The sequence below is a fragment of the Podarcis vaucheri genome (genome assembly GCF_965113315.1).
Source record: "Podarcis vaucheri genome assembly, chromosome: 17".
Classification (NCBI taxonomy): Eukaryota; Metazoa; Chordata; class Lepidosauria; order Squamata; family Lacertidae; genus Podarcis; species Podarcis vaucheri.
In genome coordinates this window covers 26,902,607-26,929,741 of record NC_138755.1, presented here as the reverse complement: position 1 = coordinate 26,929,741, position 27,135 = coordinate 26,902,607, and the positions used below count along the sequence as shown (strand labels likewise).

The window sequence follows — 27,135 nt, the reverse complement described above, 5'->3', positions numbered from 1 at the left end:
AAGCCGTTAGTGATCTGGATATCTGAAGAAGCACTTCTCCCATGTTTGTCCATATTTATTTCTATTTATTTCCTTGATATCATCTGAAGGCTCTTTCACCGCCTGAAGATCAGTGGATGGTTCCCAGGGCTGCCTTCTGATTTGTCACTATCCAGAACCCATTGATGCTTCTTACTATATTTTAACTAATCTTCTTATGACTTTTTGTTGTTTTTATAAGCTATTTTGTATGGCTTGAAAAGCCCAGTAAGTGGGAATGCATGAAATAACATGATGATGTCCTTCTGCCTCCTTCTCCTTATGTAGAGTCCAGACAGTGGGAAAGCCTGAACACAGAAAGCAGAGAACTCCTCATTGGCTCCTTAACAGCCCTGATGTTGGACAGCAGGCCTGAGCTACAAGAGAAAGCCACTTTGCTAAAGAAAACCTTAGAAAAACTCGATTGAATTGACAGCCAACCAAGTGCCATGCGAAACGAAACAAGCAAAAGCGAAAGCACGCAGTGAGCTCTGAATACAGAGAGGGAACGTAAAGACGACTTTGTAGCATGCATCATTCCTTGGCTAAAATAAAGATCACCTTGAATTCTGTTCCCCATTAATTTTATCCTCCTCCTCTCTCCCCCGCCCCCCAAATTTTTGTAACCATTTCAAGCAGTTTGGCTAGAATGAAAGCCTCGAGCGTATTTAAAAAAAAGCCAAAAGCACACAACCGTAAACCCAAGCTACGTAATGAATTTTTGGGAAATTGTCCCGGCCTGCGTGCAAATAAAGGAGGGGAAGAAGCAGCTCATTTGAAAAATTAACACCAGCCAAAATCTTGGGTGTGTACCTGGAAATGATGTTTGTAAGAATTATCAAAAGGTGTTCATTGGAGCACTGGCGATCAAATACTCTGGCCTGTATCTTTCATGTGGAGTAATTATTACTTAGTGTTGTATTGGTAGGACTCTGGCTCTTTTTAGGACAAGGTAAGCTAATGCTAATATGGAGAGGTCCGCCTTCTGTTGGTTTAGCCTGACTTCCCTTTTGGAATCCCGTTGATGTGTTCTGGTCCTCCTGGTCCACATACTGCCATGTCATCCGATGTAAAAATGGAGCAATTGCACACTGGAAAGCACTTTAATTAGCTGTCTGGAAACAAGGGTGTACTTGGTTTTAAACAAGCAAAGAAAGAGCACTGCCCTTTCCCGAAATGAGTTTTGCATGACACTCAGTAATAGCAAAGCCCTTATCCAAAATAATGGTTTTCAAGAGTGCTCTGCATTTTCCATGAACTATCTCATAGTAGGCTTCCTTTTCTCAGGTTTGTAACCCCCGTCTTGCTTTGAAAAACTGTACGTGTTTTAACATTATTAAGAAGGTGCAGTTAAATAACAGCGTTGTATCTGACACGGCATATTCTGGTTTATAAGAAAGTACTTTTGTTTTTCTGGGTAAGGTTTAATGTTTGCATCCATTTAAGAGAGTGGAAACGCATTGCATTAAGCAGCCCCCTTTTCTTTAGTGGCAAAAGCATTTTTTGGGATGGAGGGGGAAATGACATTTGCTCCAGTTTTAATAAAGGCTCCCTAGACGGTGCAGTTAAAACATTTTAGAACTTCACAACCATAATTTAAGGCTCATCACCATACATCCACAGAATACCGTGTAGGAAATAACGTGTGCTACTTGCTAACAGTTTTGTCATGTGTGGTGTCCTTGCCCGTAAGATGTTTGTAGGATTTGTTTCACATGAAGATCTATATGCAGGTAGCACGTTAATTCCTACATGGAAGTGCCTTCTGCGTAAGAATTTTGCAACGTACAAAACTGACCACTGGTTCTGTTTGATTGGCACCCCCACCGACCCAGTTGCCCTGTGGCACCTTGGAGGGCTGCCTGACTCAGCCAGGATTACTTGGATGCATCAGTTACATAAATCGATCCTCCCGCAGTGCAACAAGCCCCTTTCCAGGTGCCTTTGATCACGAACCATCGGCATCTGCATGGACTGCTCCCTCGCAGAGACACTTCATACATTTGGTGCATACATCCCAAGGTGCGAGGGCACAAGCTGTTTGTAAATTGGCCTTTTTAGGGAGGTTCAGGACATTTGACAGAAAAAGGGGGGTGTTTAGGGCTGCTTCACATTTAATGGCCACCCAGAATTCTGGGGTGGGGGTTACATGCCTGTATCCTGAGGTTACAGGTTACCTCAAAATGGCGGCGAGAGGCATGTTCCTGATGTGCCGCCACATTTTGAGGACTCCTGGCCATTGTTACGATCTCGCTCTGTGGAAGTCTACTGAGAAATTAATGACTGGTGTGTGTGTGTGTCTCGTGTGTCGTCAGACTCTTTTTGTCTGTTGGTTAAAGGCCTTTGTCTTCTACCTAGCACTGCCCCGTAGCTAAGGAATAGTAAAGCTGGTCTAAAAGATTTTAATGTATTACGGAAAGCTGCTTGTTGTTTACGCTGAGTTTGAATTTGCCAAGCACATCTGTAAAACGGAATGTTTGTAGGCATAAGATCTTTGCATAACTTTTAACAAAATAGCCCATTTTGTCTCGCAGGAGCTCTCTCTCTCTTTTTGTATTACGCAGAAATGTCAAGTGTTGCTCTTTTTCTTTCTTTTTGCAACAGTCGTTTTGAGTGTTTTAATAGAACCTGTGACAACCATATATATATATACATGTATATATATATGACATGTGCTAGGTCTCCGATATGACTCTTCAGCAACGGCTTCAGTATTTTGAGGTGGAATCTAAAAACTTGAGTTTGGAACAGCTGCTGTAGTAAGTATTTCCAAATGGAAATTTATATTAACCGTACTGAATACTAAAATTCCAGAATAAGAACTACCTGGAATGTGCAAGTTTGGTGAATAGCTTCTCTGAATAGCTTTTTTTCTTCTAAATTTAGATTATGAACTTACCAAACAAACATGTGCCTCTATGAGAAACCTACCTGCAAAAAAAAAAAAAAAAAAGTTGACTTAGAGGTCAGATACCCGTCCCTCTTTTAAATTTGTTGACTTGATAGGAAAAAAGTGGCCTTTGGAGAGTTATGTTTTCCTCTGAAAACAATTGCACTATAAAACACTGTTGCCCAAATGTGGGCGCTTGTGCTGCTGTTTAATGCTGCTTTGTATACCTGGATTGAAGTGTGTAAATTTGACACTATAGCACCCGCTGAATTTACAAACTTGTTTTGTGTTTTAAAGATTTCTAATGTTGCAAGAAAAAGGTCTCCATTAAATTCACTACATTCATTTTCTGTATCTGGATGTCAAGTTATGTAAGTGGATTGACCGAAAGAAACCTCCCCACCAAAAGGGTAACATTAAAATAAAGGCACATGACCTCCTCTTGGATAGAACTGGTAATTCTGTTGGGGTGGAGGGTGTACAGATTGGGTTATCTGCTCCCATTTGCTCTTGAGACAGGGCTATGCAAATCCACCAGGAGGAAACCCATCCCCATTTCAACCCTCCCTGCTACTTGGAGAGTCACATGACCTTTGGGGAGGCCATGGTTGGGTATTTCCTGTGGGATGAAAAATTTCCCCTCCATTCCAATCACGGGTAGGAGCTGGCCTTTCATTCTCTCTGCAAGTCAAAATCACTGATTACAGTGGTACTTCGAGTTACATACGCTTCAGGTTACAGACTCCGCTAACCCAGAAATATTGCCTCAGGTTAAGAACTTTGCTTAAGGATGAGAACAGAAATCGCGTGATGGTGGCACGGCAGCAGCAGGAGGCCCCATTAGCTAAAGTGGTGCTTCAGGTTAAGAACAGTTTCAGGTTAATATTGATTGATTGATTGATTGATTGATTTGATTTATTACGGCCATTGGCCCATATCTAAAACAATACATCAAGATTTATCCATAAACAAACAATTTAAACAATTCCAAGTTAAAACACCCATATAAAACCAATTTTACTTCAATTAAGTAAACACTATATACAATAAGCTCCCTCTATGTCAACCGTAATTCAAATCCCTCGGGGATATGCGTCTTAGTTCTGGCACTTATTGATGGTTTTTAAGTTTGGCTAAGCTGTCAGAGTCATACAGTGATCCATTTCTCCTCTTATGAAATAAGACATTAATCAGGTATCTAGCGACTGCAAGGGATCTACTTGAGTCTTCGTCGTTTAATAAGTATATTATTTTCAGGTTAATAATGGACATCCAGAACGAATTAAGTACTTAACCCGAGGTACCACTGTACATATTAAAAATTTCTCTCCTGCCCTTCCTCTCAAAAGGAGCCCAGGTGGCAAAAACGCAAAGCCATAAAACAAATACTCTATTCAAAGGACTTGTTGCAAGAGGAAGTTTGTCTCGCAGTAGCACTGGGAAAACAACAGAAGCAGTGCCTCTCTAACACGAGGGAATGCCAAAGGGCAACACTAAAGGCCGGGTTCTTGCATTGTGCAGAACAGACCTGATAAGATGATAGTTGCAGGAGGCCTTCACTTGCAGAAGGCAGTGATCAGCTCGCTATATAAAACGTGAGATGATATGTCAGGTATCCTGGCCCCAAGCAGCATAGGGCTGCAGGCACCCAAACCAGAACCTTGGAAAAACAACAACACTGAATTTAGCTAAGTGACAAATGCAACAATGAATGTGCAGCTGCATAAGCTGCTCTTAAACCATCTTCCAGGATTACCCCATCATAAAACCGATCTCAGATACGCACACCGTTATCTTAAGATTTCTGACTGCAAGCCCCTGTGTTTATCACTTCAGTAACCTGGAAAAGTATCAACTGTTTACATATTCAGTGTCATGAGTCATGAACAGAGAAAACACCCAGGACTGTTACACTCAACAGTAGAGGTATTTGTGGCTTGACTCCTGCTGTGTGTGGCAGGCCATCGGAGCTATTGCTCCAGCCATTCATTCGAGGACTGACATTGTTGCTCACCTGTGGCAATGTTCTGCAGTGAGCTAAAAGAGAAAGAGCTCTCCACCTTTACTGCCCCCTTCCCTTCCTTCCCATACAGCTGAATCTATTTTAGTTATTTTCCTTGGCATCATTATTTGGTATTTTGACACAACTCCACACGTTCATGAAGTTACAAGCCATAATCCAGAGAGCGGCAGGACTCTGCTGCAAGCACAGCTTCACAAAAGCAGACTGCTTATTTTACTAAGGGCGGAAGTTTTACGCTCCTATCTTCCCAAGATGCAGACGTTAAAGAGGAAACCCACCCTCAGAACATCAGGGGCTAATCTAAGCTACGACACTTAAGTCATACGCAGCATACAATACACAAGAGGTTTCCAAGAAAATATTGTTGTAGAATGCACAAGAATTGCTTTTAAGAAGACAATCCTTTGTCAGATGTACTTAGGTTTTCACAAAACAGTAAATTTCCCTAATCGTTGAGGAACAAAAAATACTGCACTTGGAACGAAACGTATCAGCATTTGGCAAACAACAAATCAAACCAACAGTTGAACAATGAAATAAAAATAAAACCGCAGCACACACTGAAAAGATCTCAGGTGCAACGTGACATGGAGATTTTTGCATGTTTGCTTTGTAAACCTTGCACGTTAGAAGGTGTATGAATATTTCCGATTATACAGATGGGAAAAGTGGCAAGTTTATATTTTGTCTTTTCCAACGTAGGAAGAGCCAAGAGACAAATATATTGGAGTTAAAAGAGATAAAAACAGTTTGCCACTAGTATTCCCTCAACTGTGTTCTGTACGAAGTTTGGCTGTAATCGGTGCCCACCCCAAACTCTTAAAGAGCAACAAGGAGACATAGGGCATTTATATTGCTTTTATTCATCAGGATAAGCTTGGCAATTATTTAGCCCAGTAGTCGTACCTTGGAAGTCGAATGGAATCCGTTCCAGAAGTCTGTTCTTCCAAAACGTCCGAAAACCAAACCACAGCTTCTGATTGGCTACAGGAAGCTCCTGTAGCCAATCAGAAGCCGTGGAAGCCCCATTGGACGTTCAGCTTCCAAAAATAGTTCACAAACTGGAACAGTCACTTCCGGGTTTGCGACGTTTGGAAGCCAAAACGTTTGGGAACTAAGTTGTTGGAAAACCAAGGTACGACTGTACTTGGCTTTTTCTAATTTACACTCTCATGATCTGCAAATATGCTAGCCGTTTAAGTGTGCAGCATGCATGATGGTCTTAACACAGACAGGGGTGAGGCATCTCTGTGATGGGGGAAACGCCAGCCAACCCTGATCATTGCTTTGCTGCATGGGGCTCAACGGCAGCTGTAGTCGCAAGACCACCGGGAATGTCAAATGTCCCCCATCACTGTTTGGATGCAATCGACTGCTTGCCAGTTGGGCACAAAAGCATGGCTTCTTACGACCCCGTTTAAAAAACAGTATTTGTGCAGGTTCAGGTCCATTCTATGCAGGACCAGGTAAATATTAAAGGAAATCACTTGCCTGTTTTCACGTTTATGCATTTAAATGCCTGGGTGTCAGCACAGGTTTCGGGTGGCTTCTGAAGGGTATGTGAAGAAGGGGCAGGTGGAGAGAGCAACACGGATGGCACCGTTCATCATATCAGATACACTGGAAGCGATGGTCTTAAAAACCACTACTGCTTTTCAATCAACAATCCCCAGAGAGAAAGAGACAGTTGCATTATTTCACCCAGCACCATGCTGTATAAGAAAAAGTGACAAGTCCAGAATCCCATTAAAATTGTCCTCTTTACTTTGTGGTTCAGAAAACCCCATTAAGCTGACATATATACAATTTTTTTTGCTCTGACTATAAGTGAAATGGAGCCTCGGATGCATGTCTAAGGTGAAGTGACTCGATTCCCAATAGTACAGTGGTACCTCGGGTTACATACGCTTTAGGTTACAGACGCTTCAGGTTACAGACTCCGCTAACTCAGAAATAGTACCTCGGGTTAAGAACTTTGCTTCAGGATGAGAACAGAAATAATGCTCTGGCGGCACAGCGGCAGCGGGAGGCCATATTAGCTAAAGTGGTCTTCAGGTTAAGAACAGTTTCAGGTTAAGAACGGACCCCCGGAACGAATTAAGTACTTAACCCGAGGTACCACTGTATTCCCTCCTCCTCTATTCTGCTGCAGAGGCAGTTTTAGGGCTCTTACAGTGTCCTCATGCCCTCCTTCCCAAAGCTGAGCAAATGCTTACAGGGCTTTGGGTTTTCTTTAAAAAAAAGGTAAAGGACCCCTGGACAGTTAAGTCCAGTCAAAGGCGACTATGGGATGTGCCACTCATCTTGCTTTCAGGTCGAGGGAGCTGGTGTTGGTCCACAGACAGCTTTCTGGGTCATGTGGCCAGCATGCCTAAACTACTTCTGGCGCAATGGGACACCGTGATGGAATTGAAATGCCGTTTACCTTCTTGCCTATTTATCTACTTGCACTGGTGTGCTTTTGAACTGCTAAGTTGGCAGGAGCTGGGACAGAGCGACGGGAGCTCACCCTGTCGCGGGGATTTGAACTGCCGACCTTCTGATCGGCAAGCCCAAGAGGCTCAGTGGTTTAGACCACAGCGCCACCCACGTCTACAGGGCTTTGGGAAGGAGGTGGGAGGCCTCTAGGGCCATCCAGAGCCCTCAGGCCTCCTTCCCAATCCCTGACTCCTTTTACCCGGGCCAAGGGCTGGAGACAGTGTCAGCTTTTTAGCCTTGCACATGGCACCATATCACCAAGGTTGGAGAAACTCAGGTCCAGGGACCAAATACAACTGGCCCTCTGAGTCCTCCTCAGGCCACACTCCACACTGGCCACCATTTGGAGGACAGAGAGGGGTGTTTGAGTGTGCATAGATGCTACCTCAACATACAAAGCACAAAGTTGCAATCATAGCTCCAACCACTTCTGCTCCTGGTCTCCACCACAAGCATGTGACCCTCAGAAATTTGCCAGTGGCTGAGAGGGGCTTGTCACTCCTGTTTCACCCCACATGCTGTTGCATCGGGAGAGCAGAGGAACATCACATTCCCTTCACCAGTGGCATCTTTGAAAAGCGCCGTGGAGCTTCACCAACCCACACTGGAAAACGTCTTTAAATCGACAACAGGACATCGCGTTCCTGCACACTGGTATAGAAAGGCCGGCCAAAGTGAAACAAATGCAAACCAGCTAAAGCCATCACTATGTACAGATCGCCCTCTGCTGTTAAGTCCAGGTCTATCTTCAAGTTCCGGAGTGATTTCAGAGGCTTTCCCCCTTTTTGCCTGTGGGGTGACAGGGAAAACTGTGGTTGAACAAAATATTTTCATTTCAAACCATGCCAGGGTACTGAACGCACTGCTTCCGCAAGCTCCTATATACTTATGTATCGTCTTCTACATATTTGATGAGAGTTAAGGCTTTTCTGTGGAGGACCAACAAGAATTGGGCAAGGAAGAACCCTCCTCAGAGACAATCCAGGTTTCAAACAAAAGACCTGTTAAAAAACTGCCACACAGGAAAAATCAGCAAACGGTCTCATCTACTGGCATTTTCTCATCAGTTCTATTCTAGCAAAATACTCATCGTGATGGCAGGTGAATGAGCTTGTGCGCTGCAGGGACTCTGGGGAGATGCAGCACATCTCTGAGTGCACAACACAAACAGATGCATTACAAACAAAATCTACCATTCATTTTGAAAGCATGAATACATCAACGTGTTTTTACAGTTATATGCATCGCCCTTTCTATTATGTTTATGCGTTGGTTACATTTGGAGCCTATGTATAACACGATACGTATTATGTGCCATTATAGACTTGGTAATATTTTTGCAGAACTTGTAAAAAAAAAAAAATTGTCAAGATTAAAGAGCAGGTCTGAATTTGTAGCTCTCATAACTTGGTACAATGCTGGGAACTGGCTTTTACAAAGAAATAGATGGGAGACAGACCCACCCATGTTTAGATACTAGCTGCCAACAAACTACTTGAGTGAGCCCTTGACTTAACCTCAGAAGGGTCACTGAAATCAGTGGTTTGTTGAATATTATGCTAAATACTCCATCTTAACAATAATGCTTTTATTTCTACACTTGAGTGCTTTCCCCATGTATAAGATGCCCTCTATTTTTGGGGACTCAAATTTAAGAAGGGGGGGGGGAGAGAGAAACATTGCCCAGGGTTGCCAAGCTTTTTTTAGGGGGGGTTGCCGAAAACCACTCACCCACACGCATCGCAAAATATTCTTCCTGTCTGTCCCATCGCCGACAGAAGCTGACAATCGCCTGCCCAACTGCCGGAGCATCAGCCAATCAACACCACCCATTGACGCAGCAACCAATAACATGCACAATAGCCGCTGACAGCCGAGGCAGCAACCAATGTGCACTACCCATGTATAAGACGACCCCAACTCTTTTGCATTATTTTACAAGAAAAAAACATAAGTCTTATAAATGGAAAAGTACGGTGTGTGTGTGAATTTATGTCATAACAGGCAAGTAAATGTGACCTTTCAATTAAAAATAAGGCTTTACTGATGTTTAGTTCAGCATCTTACTGTTCAGTTCTTAGCATGTTTACAGTCCCACCAAGTCCAAGAGGACTTGATCCCTAGACTACATTCTTACACACACACACATGTGGGAGCAAGCTCCACTGAATTTAAGTGGGGGCTTGCTTGCTCAGGCCTGAATTGTAAGACTTCAAGCGCTCTCCACAGAGAATTGGGGCTACAATCCTAACCTGCTCCTGTCTTGAATTCAATGGGACTTTCCCCTGAGTAGATGTGGTTAAGGCTGCAGCCTCAGTGAAACATCCTTACATTTCGGTTCAGAGATACTTACTTGACTCGTTTTATGACTTTATTTAACCAAATGTTTGTACTGCCTTAATCGTTTCACATGAAATATTTAATGCATCAGTGAAAATGGTGAAAAGCAAATAATTGAAGCATTCCAAAGGTAATAGACAACAGAGTGAAAAGAGATTAAAACCTGCCAATGTCTACATGTCTTGGATATGCTGGTCTAATTTAAAAAAACGCTTCGATTGCTTATGAGTAAACATGCAATGATGACCCATGAAAATGAAAGAGACTGCAAACTTTTGATTCAAGCAGCGTTATCACTGGAACTTACTTTCTTTTTTAAAAAACAATAACCATATGATTTGAAGTTTCAGTTTGAGGCTATGCTTCTCAACTGCTGATGCATGCCTTATTACAGAGACAGGAACCCTGCGGTGGTAATGCGAGTTTCTTTCAATCCCCATGTCTTGTCAGCATTTGAACAAATTGCTAGGTTGCTTCTCCATCCCTTCCCAACTAATTCAGGACGTGCAGCTGATCGGCCACAAACATGGTATGATTCCTTCCTTCTGACAGAACCACAACTGGCCCATGAATACTTACCCCTATCAGAAAAGGGGAAAGAACTGTAGGGTTTGCAGTTTTGCTCACATAGAATCATAGAATCATAGAGTTGGAAGAGACCACAAGGGCCATCGAGTCCAACCCCCTGCCAAGCAGGAAACACCATCAGAGCACTCCTGACACATGGTTGTCAAGTCTTTACTTAAAGACCTCCAAAGAAGGAGACTCCACCACACTCCTTGGCAGCAAATTCCACTGTCAAACAGCTCTTACTGTCAGGAAGTTCTTCCTAATGTTTAGGTGGAATCTTCTTTCTTGTAGTTTGGATCCATTGCTCCGTGTCCGCTTCTCTGGAGCAGCAGAAAACAACCTTTCTCCCTCCTCTATGTGACATCCTTTTATATATTTGAACATGGCTATCATATCACCCCTTAACCTCCTCTTCTCCAGGCTAAACATGCCCAGCTCCCTTAGCCGTTCCTCATAAGGCATCGTTTCCAGGCCTTTGACCATTTTGGTTGCCCTCCTCTGGACACGTTCCAGTTTGTCAGTGTCCTTCTTGAACTGTGGTGCCCAGAACTGGACACAGTACTCCAGGTGAGGTCTGACCAGAGCAGAATACAGTGGCATTATTACTTCCCTTGATCTAGATGCTATACTCCTATTGATACCATTACTGTTTGTTCCTTAAAGTAAGGTAAAGGTAAAGGGACCCCTGACCATTAGGTCCAGACGTGGCCGACTCTGGGGTTGCAGCACTCATCTCGCTTTACTGGCCGAGGGAGCCGGCATACAGCTTCCGGGTCATGTGGCCAGCATGATTAAGCCACTTCTGGCGAACCAGAGCAGCGCACGGAAACGCCGTTTACCTTCCTAACAGAGCGGTACCTATTTATCTACTTGCACTTTGACGTGCTTTCGAACTGCTAGGTTGGCAGGAGCAGGGACCGAGCAACGGGAGCTCACCCCATCGCGCGGATTCGAACTGCCGACCTTCTGATCGGCAAGTCCTAGGCTCTGTGGTTTAACCCACAACGCCACCCCTGTCCCTTGTTCCTTAAAGTACTCTGAGATTATTTGGCCATGGGTGCTTCTAAAGGTACCCAGTGAATTTGGACTGCCGAAGTTGGCAAAATTAAACTGATTCGATTTTTTAAAAAATGATTAAAGATTTCTAGAATATAATGGAAATAACTGCATATTAAATAGGGGTCTTTCATGCTAGTAAACGGTATGCAAATATTTTTGAGTAAATAAATCAAAATAATTATGTCAGTTGTAAAGCTAACTTTCACAATACAGTCCCATCATTTCTAAGAGAGGTGCAAATTTAATACACTTTTCCAAGAAAGCAGCACTAAGCATGAATTCAGATTAGCACTTAAAAATTATGCTTCCTTAGTTGTGCTGGATAAACTCCCTTTAACTTCCTCATTCGGGGGTGGGTGGGGGGTGTGGGCCCGCTCAGTGGCCTGCCTACCAAAATATCTAAGTGGAAACCTTCATTTTAACCTCAAAGGGAAAATACAAAAACTGCCTGGAAAATCTTATACCCCTAGAAAAGACATCTAGTCAGAAAGAGGACAAGGTAGACATCATAATGACTAAGAGATAATTCAAAAGCTTCTAAGCACAACATTACTTCTTTTCATTAGAAACGAAGGAGCCAGTGGCATTTGGGAGAATTTAGCGGAGGAGATCAATGACCTTACCTTCAGCAATCCTTGCACAAAAAGACCCGACTCGTAATGAAAGGAGGTTTCATTTCTGCAAAGCCTCGAACACTTCCTCTCTGTTAAAGTGAGAAAGAGGCACAGTGTGTGTACCATCTGTAATAAAATATCATTTTAATAGTACAGGCAGTGAAGTTTAGCCAAGAGAAAAATAGGCAGTGGTTATATATTGCACAGGAACTGGGGCAATTCTTTCAGGGATCCACATATATTTTCTAACATATATGTTTCTCCAGCATGCAAACTGCGAATTTTGTGGCCAGAGTAATGTTCTTTCCCCCCCTTCCAGCTTGGGCACCCACCTCCACTGGACTGTCCAGAACATCACTAGAGGAAATGTCCAGCCCACCATATTGCTGTTTGGATGTTTGGAGACCATTTTTACAGCCTCCTTTTTTTTTTTTGTAGCCTGAATTTGCTTCACCATAGTATCGCAACAGAAACAAATAAAACAACAACACCCCCCTACTCCCTCTCTATGTGTGAGGGAAAAAGAACACAAGCTTAAATTAATTGTTGTTGTTGTTTAGTCGTTTAGTCGTGTCCGACTCTTCGTGACCCCATGGACCAGAGAACGTCAGGCACTCCTGTCTTCGCTCAAATTTATAGTTTCCCATTTTTTCTGATTACAGGAAACCTCTTCATTCATTAACTGTTTTTAGATTTTTTTTTTGTCGCTATTGTTGATTCTCCCCACTCCCCGATCTCTAACAGGTAATTTATTCTAGTTGGAATCAAGTTGGACTCTAGTTGGAATCAAAATGGGAAGATTGGACTAAGTACAAGTATCACTTACCACCAATATCACAAGAATGAAAATTTTAAAATATTCAAAGGGAAAAGCAGCAATTCTGGCCTGTTTCCCCCATTGCACTTGATACATATACAAGCAATAAACAAAATCAAATAACTGATTGCCATGTCTTTAATTTTAGCTCACACACTGGTCACTCTGGTAACTGAGAAGCTCTCCTTTATAACCCATAGAAAATGCTTACCCTGTTAAGTTTTTCCATACTGCTCCCCACAACTACTGAACAACAACAGGTCTGCAGGTGTGAACTGATGGCTCTGTAAATTGAACACAGATTTAAAGTAATGTACAATATTGGAGAAGCATTTGTCTGCTGGAAATTAAAACACACACACTATGAAGGCATCTCTTTCTATTGATATGAACATTTGCAAATTTGGTAGGCAGCCTCTAATAAAATCTAACAACAACAACAACAACAATTTATTATTTATATCCCACCCACCTGACTGGGTTTCCCCAGCCACTCTATAATAAAATATGGCTACCTCAGCCACTGGAAATCAAATTACGACAAATCCAAAGCCAAATGTGACTTCAGACAAAAAAATTCTAAACGAAACAGATTGAATTATACACACAAAAAAGTAAGCTGACAGAAAAATGTTAAGTATCTTCTCTTACAGCCTTGCTTTGCTCTTCAGTAATTACAGTAGTTTCAAAGTAGCACCGGGGGGGGGGGGGCTATGTATACTGCTAAGTAGATATCAGAAGGGCTTCATTATATATGCGTGTTATGATGTAATTTGGGTTCATAATAGTAAAGAAATTATAGCTGAGCAGAATATACTGCCTTTGGATTTGCACAAGTAATGCATAACCTCTATTAAATTGGGACATCTTGTTTTGGGGGACAGTGCACTTGTGCTGGTCATGTGACTCACGAGGTAGCGCATCCCGGAAGATGTGCATCCCGGTTTTCGGCTTTGACATGTTGGAGGGTATTGTAATGTGCAGTGTAAGCTAAACAAGCTATAGCTTAGGGCCCCACTCACTTGGGGGCCCCAGAAAAAAATTAAATGGAAAAAACCCTGGATATATTTTAATAAAATACAGGATAACCTCCCTTGGCTCTAAGAGATGTGCTGGATTTAACAAGGCCTAAGTTCCATTAACAGACCCTGCTTGGAACTAAATGCAATCAAACCCAAACTGTTGATGTAAATTTCTTACTTCTTCAGTAGGCTTATAATCAATTGCCAGAGTTACAAATAAAATGCAGTTACTAGTTTTCCCCAAACAAGCCACCCGTCCCCTCGCTCCATTCCCAGACTTTAGTTTTACAAGGATTTTCACAGAAGCCATTTTTTAAACAAAAGCATACTTAAGCAGGAAACCTTCATGACAGCTGTCTCCAATGTCATCATCGCTAAGGATTGTATCGCTTATCTGATTAAAAACAAGAGGAAGAGCATCTTGGGAACCACCACTGCGTGCACGTGTACTATAAAGGACAATTTTTAGTGCAAAAATGCCTGGGAGCCATAGAAAATGAGGAAATACACAATCAGAATTCTTATATACCGTTCATTTCCAGGATGAAGCAAGAAGCGCTGAGCCTTAATCATGTTTCAAGCAAGTCAAGAGATTTCAAGGGTGGAAAACCATTCTCCGTCCAATGGCCACGCTCCTTTGTGGGTAATTTTCCAGGTGACACATGCCAAAAGTGGGCAGAGCTCAGGGCAAAAGTGTGCCAAGAAATCAATATAATTTTTTTACCTTTGTGCAGTAGACTAGCCTCTACACCAGGGGTCGGCAACCTAAGGCCCATGGGCCACAAGCAGCCCATGGGGGTCGTTTAACCGACCCATGGACCCCTGCCACCTGCTGGGTCGGCTCCCATGCGCCGTGCTAAACTGGCACGGAGCAGAGTGGGGACCGCCTTCTGCAGCACTGGCCAGCTTCCCATTGGCTGCAGGAAGCTCCTGCAGCCAATGGGAAGATGCACGCCTCCTCTGCGCCGCAAACAGCGTTGTGCGTGCATGAGCACTCCGGCCCACCGCGGCGTCTGCGGGACCATGAACTGGCCCAAGCCACAAAAACCTTGCTGACCCCTGGTCTACACACACTCTATCCTTTCAATCTGGGATGCGGGTGGCGCTGTGGGTTAAAGCACAGAGCCTAGGACTTGCTGATCAGAAGGTCGACGGTTTGAATCCCCGCGACGGGGTGAGCTCCCGTTGCTCGGTCCCTGCTCCTGCCAACCTAGCAGTTCAAAAGCACGTCAAAGTGCAAGTAGATAAATAGGTACCACTCCGGCGGGAAGGTAAACGGAGTTTCCATGCGCTGCTCTGGTTCACTAGAAGCGGCTTAGTCATGCTGGCCACATGACCCGGAAGCTGTACGCGGGCTCCCTCGGCCAATAAAGCAAGATGAGCGCCGCAACCCCAAGTCGCTCATGACTGGACCTAATGGTCAGGGGTTCCTTTACCTTTTATCCTTTCAATCTAGGAGACAAAGAGTCATTATTAGAGTTCATGGCCACATTCCTGCCAGGTCAAAACACATCAGTAAAAGACATTCCAGCATCCTGAAGATCCTACATTATGGCATTTCCCTATTTTACGACCAATCACTTTTTATAAACCTTTGCATGTAAAAAGCAACAACAACTGCATACGGTTTTGGTCAAGTACAGTAAGAAAATGATTTCAAGTGCTGTCATGCTTATGAGATGGAAGCTGGTATTAACTCGGCACTCCCGAAAATCTAGAAGTATTCTTATTTACGATGTGTAATTTATTTTACCGAAGGCAGATCAAAAAGGAGAAGAATGGAAGAGCTGTTTCCTTTCATGACGCAGCTAAGATAAGGGCTTACATCTATGTCTTCTGGAGCACTTTGTGATTTCATAGATGAAAGGAGTTCCATTATAGGAATAACTTCCCCCTTCAGCACTGGAAAGCTGCTCTGGCCCTGGACAATAAATAACATTTTATGAAATAAAAAAAAAGCAGAGCATGCACTTACAAAATGTGACATGAAAGGACTGGGAGGTTGTTGTTTTTTTTGAAGAGAACAGAGTAATAGGGAAATAGTCAAATACTTTATTTTCCAGGTTTGTTCCAACGTAACCGTAACCAACAGAAAGATAAGGAAATAAATCAAGAAAATAATTTTAAAACTGAATGCAATTTTAAAAACTGGATTCATAATCTTTTTATTTTAAGACTGTTCAGTGAAAGTACCTGGGACAGATCTAGGACTTAAACTGCGAAAAGATTAAATGCAGTTAACAAATTTACTGCTGCATTTAACACTTTATCAGAAGAAAAGATATGGGGTTTCATTCCTTGTTAATTACTATTCCCCAAGTATCCTCTACAATATTCCCCCTCTCAGCCAGATATAGCTTAAGAAGCCTGCAGTGTCAGTTCTTTTGCCTGACAAACAACTAATATAGAAAAACCTTCCCTTTTTTTGTAATACCATTTTCTTTTTGTTTTTTCTATTTAGAAAATTACATTTGTTAGGAGGCTGATAGTAGTCAGCCTGAGGAAGATGCTACCTTTGTTTTTTTTTAAAAAAGATTCAAAATTCATCTAAACTGCCTTATATAGTGAGAATAAAATATTAATCAGATTTCTACTTTGCTCCAAAATAGGCAGGGTTCTCTGTGTTAAGTTTTTCAGAATCCTCAGAGTTCCTATCACATCTTCATGGATATTGTTCTCGTATACAAAGCTTCCAGAATATCCAGGAGAATCCAAAGTAGCTCCTTCTTCGGATGGGTATGATGCAACAGGAAAGGAGCAAACACATTCATAACTCACTGAAATTAATGGAATTTGCAATCCATGTTCATACCTTGTCTTCCAGTCTCTCTGTGCTTCAGAAAGAGAAGCTGCTGAATTGCAACTCATTACCAAACTTAAAACCATGGAGAGACCTGGTCTGAACAAAGACATTGGATTCTTATCCCATTATACATGACTAAGCCATTTCTCACCTTCTCACCCCTTGCCTTTTCCTGTAAGACCTATTACAGTCGTTAAGAGTCGTCAACAGGTTCATCTCAGCTATCTGCCAAGCTCCCATTCCCACCACCCTTCTGAGTAATACCCCTCCCCACCTTCTCACTATATAGAAGGATCTGGCAACTTCTGTTTCAGTGTATTTGAAGAAGTGTGCATGCACACGAAAGCTCATACCAAGAACTAACTTAGTTGGTCTTTAAGGTACTACTGGAAGGAATTTTTTTATTTTGACTATGGCAGACCAACACGGCTACCTATCTGCATCTTAACCATGTCATACATAAAAAGACACCAGATCCACAACCTACCGTACGTTTCTGTGTACTAAGTTTTTTTCTTTAAAAATTATGCTAAAAAGTGGGGGTCGTCTTATACATGGCTAGTGCATAGGGTGGGTGTTTGAGCAGCTATTTGGTGTGTTATTGGTTGATGCGTCAATGGCTGGTGTTGATTGGCTGTCGCTGTGGCAATGCGGCGGGGGGGGGTGTGTGATCGCCAACTTTTCGGCGAGGGGACAGATGAGAGGCGGATTTTGCGACTTGTGCGGGTGAGCGATTTCCGGCAATCCCCGCTAGAAAAAGCTCAACAACCCTGGGTAATTCTCCCCCCCACAAAAAGCTCAAAACTCTGTGCCATCTCCCCCCATTTTCTTAAATGTTCAGAATATTAGCTGATGTTCTTTGGGTGTATAACATGAGGGTGTTGGCTTTTTGCAATATAGTAACGCTGCAGAGAGCTTGCTGGGGAGATCATGCATTAAAAAGAAAGGACCCAAAAATAACTTAAAGGTTTTAATAAGAAAAACAAAAACTCCATTTACACTAAATACATCAACAAACAAACATGACCCAACCACCAACCCATCCCCCAGGGTAATGGGAGAGCTAGGTGCTGCTCCTTATATACTCTACCCAAATGCTGACACGCCTTAATCAAATACAACTCAGCAGCACCTGCTATGTTTCGCAGCTGTAAAGCTGGGTCTCGTTAGTTTGCTCTGGCCCTTACTCCGGCCCCTTAAAGACATACACATGGAGTGGAACAATGATGAACCTTTACATTTAAAGAAACCATTCAACAGAGGGACATCTTAATAACATCTCCAGCAATATATACGTCTGTAATGCAGTATGGCAGGACGTGGGTGGCGTTGTGAGTTAAACCACAGAGCCTAGGGCTTGCTGATCAGAAGGTTGGCGGTTCGAATCCCCGGACGGGGTGAGCTCCCGTTGCTCGGTCCCCGCTCCTGCCAACCTAGCAGTTCGAAAGCAGTCAAAGTGCAAGTAGATAAATAGGTACTGCTCTGGTGGGAAGGTAAACGGCGTTTTCGTGCACTGTTCTGGTTCGCCAGAAGCGACTTAGTCATGCTGGCCACATGACCCGGAAGCTGTACACTGGCTCCCTCGGCCAGTAAAGCGAGATGAGCGCCACAACCCCAGAGTCGGCCACGACTGGACCTAATGGTCAGGGGTCCCTTTACCTTTTAATGCAGTATGCATTAAAACAGATTCTCATCTCAAAATGCCAACATATAATTTTGGGAAGAGTTTAGCCTGCAAGTAGATTTGAGCTGACGAGGCATGAGTTCTGCTGTTTCAAATCACTGTGCCCTAAGAAAACCACTTCTGGGATTCAAAATTTAACATGTACACTGTTAAGTGAAGAAACTTGAACAGTGGTACCTTAGTTTTTGAACATAAAACATTCTGGAAGACCGTTCGGTAGCCTTTGATACAATTCAATTTTTTTATATGTATTTGTTGCAGTTGTGCAACACCCTCTACCATTGCCCACTTGGCAGCTGAAGCTGATGGGAGATATAAAAATGTAGTGTAAACACCGAGAACTGGGAAACACTGGCCTGCAAGCGCTCCAGTTGGAGAACAGCCTTTACCAAAGGTGTCATGGGTTTTGAAGACGCTCGAACTCAGGACGAAAAGGAGAAATGTGCTAAGAGGAAGGCACACTTGAAGCCCATTTACACCCTGATGAGCAAAATACAATACAACAAAATGCTGATATATGGGTTCCAGTAAGCCAATGTTGCATGAAATATTAGCAAGACCTTAAACATCAAAGTTTACTTCCATGGGGTGCTTAGACAAAATAGACTTTCAGATGCCATTAATTGGGAGACTTCTAGTTTGGGGGTGACAGGTGAGAAACTGTAACAGGTGAGAAGAAACATCAATGCTCAGAGGTATGTGAACATAAGCACAAACAGTGCTTATGTATGTGCAGTATAAGTATGGAAATTTGGGAAACACTGGCTTGAGAGCGCTTCAATTGGAGAACAGCCTTTACTAAAGGCGTCATGGACTTTGAAGAAGCACAAACTCAGGACAAAAGGGAGAAACGAGCTAAGAGAAAGGTGCCTTTGGCAAATCCACACCATGATCAACTCCCGCCCAGAAACCAACATCCCCACTGTGGAAGGACGTGTGGATCCAGAATTGGCTTCCACAGTCACTTACGGACTCAAACCATGTTTATGTAAGGCAATCTTACTTGGCTATGAGTGATCACCAAAGAAGAAGATGGGAGATATGGTACTTTAACCACACCAGGAGGGCATCAGAGTGGCAGAAAAACAGGTTGCCTGCCCCTCGACCCAGCCCCCTAACCAGTTCCTCTCCTGCATTACAGATCTACCCCCATCGGTGTACACACCATATATTTAAAGGACATTCCCCGGCCCCACTGAAGAATCCTGGGAACTGTAGTTTGTCTGGGGTGCTGGGAGTTGTAGTTCTCTCTGGGTGCAGAGGTTCCCAGGGTTCGCTTTCCCGGTCAATGCATGCTGTGAAAGGGACCCTCAAAGGGAAGTTGCAGCTGCCCCTGTTCGGCAGAGTCACTCACCCTGGGACTTTAACGGGGGGCGGGATGCTCACCTGGAAGCGGCTACTCAGTCTCTGTGACTGCAAAGCTTCAAGGAGAGGGAAGGGGAACCCACTACCGTGGGTGCGCGCTGTCCAAGGTACTGCGCATCCCAGAGATTTGCTTGCGCGTTTTAAGAAAAAAAAGGGGAGGAAGGAAGGCAAGAGTAAGGTATAGTGTCATGCACCTCTCATTTCCGGCTCTACAATGCATTTTTAAATTTTTATTTTTGCATTTTCTGCATGCGGTCAGATGCAATACAGAACAAGCCTGCATCTGTTCGCGGCTGCTAAAGCTGCAGCACCCTTTCAATTTCTTTTATTTTTGCAAAAAAAGAAGTGGAAGAATCGAAAGAAGCAGCTCCGACACAGCGAGCAGAGGTTTTTTTTCCTTTTCAATAATCACATCCCCAGTTTATAAGTAACAAAAGCCGAGGATATGAGTTTTTCAGGACCCTCTTCTTGTCCCCGCCGTCGTTGGAGCTGCTCTGCATTTTCAGCCTTGTAGCACAACGGGCAGACATTCAACAGATAGAGTTGACAGAGTAGCGCATGGGTGCAGCTAGCATTTATTTTCAAGCAAAGGACCTTCCAGCTCCGGATTTTTTTTAAACCCTTTTTAACATTTCGTTTCACTTCCACGCATGCAGGATCCTAGGATCTGTAATTGAGAGCCGGAAGTCTCTATCGAAAAGAAAGCCTCACCTCTTAGGTGTGACACTTGCCTATCCAGCGCTGCAAGAAACACGCAGGCGCGAAAGGTGGTTTGTTGCTTTTAAATGCGTGTTTCAATCTGTGGCCCGGTCCACCGGTTTCACCCAGGTGATCCGTGGCACCTCTCCCTCAAATATTCATATTGCTTTTCAGTTGCATTTTATTTCTTCTTTCATTTCTTCTTTTATTTCTCATATTGCATTTTGTTATATTGCAATTGCAACGCTATGGAATTCGAATTGCATTGCAGCACAACACAATTCAATGCAAGAAGGGAAGCAATAAAAACCGCAAGTAAAAACCACGCAGCTTTCTAGCACGATGCATTGCAATTGCTGCAACAGGGAGAAATATCAGTGCACGTTTCACCAAGCCCGTCAGCAATTTTCAAGTGTCCCATGGGGGTGAGTTTGGGAACCACTGCTTCTAATTTTATATCACGTTTTGCGTCAGTGGCTTCTTAATGCTCACAAGAAACGTTTGCCTGTTTGGGATGCTTCCAACAGGTTCAGTGCTGACCAGGCCTGACACACACAAATAAAGCAAGCTTTCAAGGCTTATATACAGTGGTACCTCGGGTTACAGATGCTTCAGGTTACAGACTCCACTAACCCAGAAATAGTACCTCGGGTTAAGAACTTTGCTTCAGGATGAGAACAGAAATTGCACGGTGGCGGCACAGTGGCACCAGCAGGAGGCCCCATTAGCTAAAGTGGTGCTTCAGGTTAAGAACAGCTTCAGGTTCAGAACGGACCTCCAGGACGAATTAAGTTCTTAACCAGAGGTACCACTGTATAGTGAATGGGACAACAACTCACATTTCCAATTCCAGTGTTCACAAAATGGTACCTGAAAGTCACCTCATCACTTTTATATCTCTTCTATAGACTGGGAAGTTGTGGGAGGCAGGAAACTAAATTTCGAGTTAATTTAATACAGTACTTGCATTCCGCTTTTCTAACAAATGTCGAGCTCAAAAGTGGCCCGCAATAATCCCAATAGCATTAACAAATGTTGCAGTCACTAGAATATCAAACATTATAGCATGTAAAGCAAACAACAACAAAATAACCAGTGCAATAAAGTCAGTGTAATTCAGAGAGTTTTGCCATGCCAGGATACTTCCTAATCACATGGAACCTTTACTCCAAAGCCCCTGTCTACACAAGGAACATCCCTTTCTGGGAACACCCCTTTCTGATTTCTTGAGATTTTGTGTAGAATTCTAGAGTTGGGGTCCAATCTGAAACCATGCTGGACCATTGCTTCGCTTTGCAAATGCGCTAGCAGTTTTATTGCTGCACCACTGTGAAAATCACTTGCTTATTTTTTTTAATGAGAAGACTGTGCACTTGAAACTGCCCAAAGCTTAACATCCCAATCTATACAGTATAAATGTTAGTTCTGAAAAAAATGGCTGCCATATGTTAACAAAATTCTTGAGGCCGTTTGTGCATCCCTGTGCCTGTCTACTCAGATGCCAGCCCCACTGCGTCCAGTGAGACTTACTCCCAGGCAAATGTGTAAAGTCTTGTAGCCTGAATCTTACTGAGATAATTCAGTTATGCTGAGTATCTCATTTTGGCAAGCCTGCTGAGTGACAGTAAACTAAACTAAAGTAAGCCAGATGGATTGCAAAACAAGCTGATACTTGCACAAGCTTTTGACAATTTAATTTTGACAAGGCTGAATTCAAGACAAATATTGAAAACGCATTAGGATAAAACCAAACACTATTTGCTAATTGCCAAAAATTACTATAAAGAGGAACAGAAATGATTTTTACAGGATATACTTTTTTTTTGGCAGTCGCTCTGCTTTTACAGCTTTCCATGAATTTTTTATCTTTAATGAAGACAAGAGGAGGGTTATAACGTGATCTTACAAAGCTAGTAAGATATGGAGCCAGCTGCATTTAGCACACCCTGTACAGAAATTCTGGCAGATTGCTATGTAAGCAGATCTTATTTTGAAACAGAAAATACAGCTGGCTGCAAAATGTGAGATGGGAAATTCATGTATTTTATTTTTTTAAAAAAACGCAAAACAAAAGAAGAGGGCTTAACTGAGCCCACAGCCCAGACAAAGAATTAGTCATACCCGTGAATTTCAGTAATTTACTTTGAGTAAAACTTAAGTTAAATGCCCCTCAAATAACAATAAGATAGCAACAAAACAACAACAGAAATATTAATTTATTTTATATAGTGATTTTCTAAACCACTTAATCAAAGAGGTCTGTAAGCAGTATAGAAATGAAATGGTTGATAAAACACAGCAAAAAGCCACAAAACAGTTCATAAACAATTGTACTCTAAAAACAATAATCATTAAAACACAGAGCAAAACCACAAAACTTTTATAACAAATATGGACAACAAAATTTGGGTCTGGGTAGGCTTTGAGACACAGATGTGGACTTGTTAGTCTAATCCAGACATGGCCAGACTTGGCCCTCCAGCTGTTTTGGGACTACAACTCCTATCATCCCTAGCTAACAGGACCAGTGGTCAGGGATGATGGGAATTGTAGTCCCAAAACAGCTGGAGGGCCAGGCTTGGCCATGCCTGGTCTAATCTGTAATTTTCTTCTGCAAATCAGCCAACAATGAACTCTAAAGAGCAGGGGGAACCGCACAGCAAACATTATTTTATAATACATTATCCTTGTTTCCATCGGGAGACAAGCCTTGAACCCTTGTTACCTGTAATCTGTTGACTTCCACCACCATTCCCAACATCAGGAAAATTGTGTTTCAAGGACTATTGCTCCTAGACATTTTTCTGTGTGTGTCTGTGAGCTTACGGTATTTCTAAGATTACAGGTAGCAAGCAATCACCATAACTCATGCAGGCAATCTGTGATTTTGGACAGCGCTTCAGTGTAATTACCAATAATAGTAATGAAAAGAAGCCTTACACCTGACTCCTTTGCAAACCTCCTTTTCAAAGCGCATCGCCTCTCCCTTGCTATAATGTGCCATTTGGTTAGATTTATTAGGCCATAATTATAAGCATCCAAATCTAATTTGACTTGGATGTGGGAATAGATTTTCTTTCCAACCTCTCCGGTTCTAGAAAAGAAGCCATTTATTATGTTCAATGAGGATCCGTTATTTGCATTTCCTGTTGTGTCCCTTCAGCAGCTGCTGATTTGAAAAAGCATTCCTCTTAACCTTGTCCAAAGCCCATTGAATTCTTTCCAGTAACTTCCAAATCAAGGCCCTATTAGTGTCAAATGATGGCGGCGGCTGTGAGGCAGAACTTGACAGATAAGACAGGAGAAGCTTTGTAGGTTGAAGACGGAGAGAAAGAAAACAAAAAGCAAATAGTCAGATGCAGAAAACAATTATTTAATAGCTGTTGTTGGTGCTGGGTTTTCCTGCTAGTTGTGGGGGTGGAGTTGAATTATTATTGTTATTAATTATTATTTATTAAATTTGTATACTGCCCTGTAACCACAGGCCTCGGGGCGCTTCCCAACGCAAAAATCAGAATAGAAAAACACAAAATGCATAATAAAAATTAAAACAAGAACAACCCAATACCACCCCCAGCATATTTTAAAAGGACAATGGACGTCAATCAGCTACAGGCCTGGTTAAAGAGGAATGTTTTTGCCTGGCACCTCTCTCTTCCCTGGGGAGAGCGTTCCACAAATGGGGAGTTAAAGGGCAGATCCTAACAGGATTAGGGATAGAGTTGGATGAAGCATTGGCAGATCCACAAGGGGATCAATCCTGATACAGGTATTTGAAGCTAAGTACTCCTGACAGTAGGGACGCGGGTGGCGCTGTGGGTTAAACCTCAGTGCCTAGGACTTGCTGATCGCATGGTTGGCGGTTCGAATCCCCGCGGCGGGGTACACTCCCGTTGCTCGGTCCCAGCACCTGCCAACCTAGCAGTTCGATAGCACCCCCGGGTGCAAGTAGATAAATAGGGACCACTTACTAGCGGGAAGGTAAATGGTGTTTCCGTGTGCGGCTCTGGTTCACCAGAGCAGCTTCGTTACGATGGCCACGTGACCCGGAAGTGTCTGCGGACAGTGCTGGCTCCTGGCCTCTAGAGTGAGATGAGCGCCACAACCCCAGAGTCTGTCAAGACTGGCCCATATGGGCAGGGGTACCTTTACCTTTACTCCTGACAGTACTTAGTACTTATAGGGATGTGGGTGGCACTGTGGTCTAAACCACAGAGCCTTGTGCTTGCTGATCGGAAGGTCAGCAGTTCGAATCCCTGTGACAGGGTGAGCTCCTGTTGTTCGGTCCCTGTTGTTCGGTCGAAAGCACATCAAAGTGCAAGTAGATAAATAGGTACCACTCTGGCGGGAAGGTAAACAGCATTTCCGTGCACTGCTCTGGTTTCACCAGAAGCGGTTTAGTCATGCTGGCCACATGACCTGGAAAAACTGTCTGTGGACAAATGTCAGCTCCTTCCGCAACCCCAGAGTCGTTCGCGACTGGACTTAACTGTCAGGGGTCCTTTACCTTTACCTTTTTACTCCTGACATTAGCTACAATCCATGTGTAGCCTGTAGCTTCGTGAGAAATACTGCTTTTAATGTGCTTCCCCTCAAACCAACTTCCCTTCTATTTGAAAACGTAAGCTGCAGTTAAGCTGAGGTGTGTCCACTTCAGATAGCCATTGCACATGCTCAGATGAATGGGAGTCTAGGGGGTTACAGGCATGGGAAAACAGTTCCAGTAATGTGCACGGGGGCGGGGAGAGAGATTCGTGACCCTTACTTTTACAGCAAAGTAAAAATGTGCTTTGAAACAGCGATGGGAAACATTGGGAACCTTGCTGTGTTTCAAGCTACTACTAATTTGTGTACATGTTATTGTGATGACATTTCACTATTAGGCTGTATTTTATTATGTTTTTATCATTGATGTTCTGTAATGTGTTTTTAATGTTGTACACTGCCCTGAGATCTTCTGATGAGGGTGGTATATAAATTGGAACAACAGGAATGGTCAGTTCAACACCAATTGTCAGGAGAGGGAATGAAGAACCCAGTTTTCTTTCCACTGTTAAAAATATTCATAGAATCATAGAATCATAGAATCATAGAATCATAGAGTTGGAAGAGACCACAAGGGCCATCGAGTCCAACCCCCTGCCAAGCAGGAAACACCATCAGAGCACTCCTGACATATGGTTGTCAAGCCTCTGCTTAAAGACCTCCAAAAGAGGAGACTCTACCACACTCCTTGGCAGCAAATTCCACTGTCGAACAGCTCTTACTGTCAGGAAGTTCTTCCTAATGTTTAGGTGGAATCTTCTTTCTTGTAGTTTGGATCCATTGCTCCGTGTCCGCTTCTCTGGAGCAGCAGAAAACAACCTTTCTCCCTCCTCTATGTGACATCCTTTTATATATTTGAACATGGCTATCATATCACCCCTTAACCTCCTCTTCTCTAGGCTAAACATGCCCAGCTCCCTTAGCCGTTCCTCATAACTCAGTGATGGACCTTATTTTAGAGCATGGGTAGGCAACCTAAGGCCCAGGGGCCGGATCCAGCCCAATCGCCTTCTAAATCCGGCCCATGGATGGTCAGCGTGTTTTTACATGAGTCCTTTTATTTAAAATGCATCTCTGGGTTATTTGTGGGACCTGCCTGGTGTTTTTACACGAGTAGAATGTGTGCTTTAATTTAAAATGCATCTCTGGGTTATTTGTGGGGCATAGAAAATCGTTCATTCCTGCCCCCCCCCCAATATAGTCTGGCCCCTCACAAGGTCTGAGGGACAGTGGACCGGCCCCTTGCTGAAAAAGTTTGCTGACCCCTGTTTTACAGCTACGAAGGATGCCAACTACAGGAAGCAAATGAATGGTTCTCCTCTCTACCGTGCGTCTGTTTTAGATCTTGTGCCAATGGAATACAGCATCAGCTACACTGATCAAGAGGAAAATTCAGAAGAAGAACTACTTACCTAATACCAAAGGATATAAGCCTTGCCTTACTGGGTCAGACAAACTGTCCAGCTACAATCTTGTTCAGTTTTTCTGCTTAGAACTTCAATATTAAGCCTGTTTCTTAAGGAGCAAGTCCCACTGAACTCAGTGAGATTTGCTTTTGAGGAAAGAAGCATAGATTCAAGCTGCAATGGGGCATGTCTCCCAACAGTAGTCAGCCAGTTAGGTTTAGGAAACACACACGCCGGGCATAACCATAACTAGCCATATCCTAAATGAATCTCCCTTTAAAGCCAGGGGGGACAGGGGCGGGCAGGTGTGGAGGACTCCCTGGTCCTGAATGGGGTAACTGTGCCCCTGAAGGACCAGGTGCACACCCTGGGAGTCATTTTGGACTCACAGCTGTCCATGGAGGCGCAGGTCAATTCTGTATCCAGGGCAGCTGTCAACCAGCACCATCTGGTATGCAGGCTGAGACCCCGCCTGCGGACTGTCTTGCCAGAGTGGCGCTTGCTCTGGTTATCTCCCGCTTGGACTACTGCAATGCGCTCTACGTGGGGCTACGTTTGAAGGTGACCCGGAAACTGCAAATAATCCAGAATGCGGCAGCTAGACTGGTGACTGGGAGTGACCGCTGGGAGCACATAACACCGGTCCTGAGAGATCTGCATTGGCTCCGAGCACAAAAGTGTTGGTGCTGACCTTTAAAGTCCCAAATGGCCTTGGTCCTGTATACCTGAAGGAGCTTCTCCACCCCATCATTCTACCCAGACACTGAGATCCAGCACCAAGGGCCTTCTAGCGGTTCCCTCA

At 43.4% G+C, this 27,135-nt stretch overlaps 2 protein-coding genes across 6 annotated transcripts in view; one reads left to right on the top strand and one right to left on the bottom strand.

Moving 5' to 3' along the window:
- ECPAS (Ecm29 proteasome adaptor and scaffold) overlaps positions 1–3,348 on the top strand; it is a 65,885-nt gene extending 62,537 nt beyond the window's left edge. For all 5 annotated transcript variants that reach the window (XM_082204519.1, XM_082204520.1, XM_082204517.1 and 2 more), the window contains one exon: positions 307–3,348. In XM_082204519.1, coding sequence (XP_082060645.1) covers positions 307–446 — 140 coding nt within the window. In that variant the 3' untranslated portion in view covers positions 447–3,348. The remainder of the gene's footprint in view (positions 1–306) is intronic.
- A 2,426-nt stretch (positions 3,349–5,774) lies between these two features.
- On the bottom strand, positions 5,775–19,824 carry LOC309522075 (guanine nucleotide exchange factor C9orf72-like). The gene is made up of 5 exons (XM_082205291.1): positions 19,705–19,824; positions 15,585–15,752; positions 15,268–15,283; positions 12,002–12,081; positions 5,775–8,198 (listed from the first exon to the last, which is right to left on the bottom strand). The coding sequence occupies exons 2-5, from the start codon at positions 15,705–15,707 to the stop codon at positions 8,001–8,003; spliced, it is 417 nt and encodes a 138-aa protein (XP_082061417.1). The 5' UTR covers positions 15,708–15,752; positions 19,705–19,824; the 3' UTR covers positions 5,775–8,000.
- Positions 19,825–27,135: the final 7,311 nt, after the last annotated feature.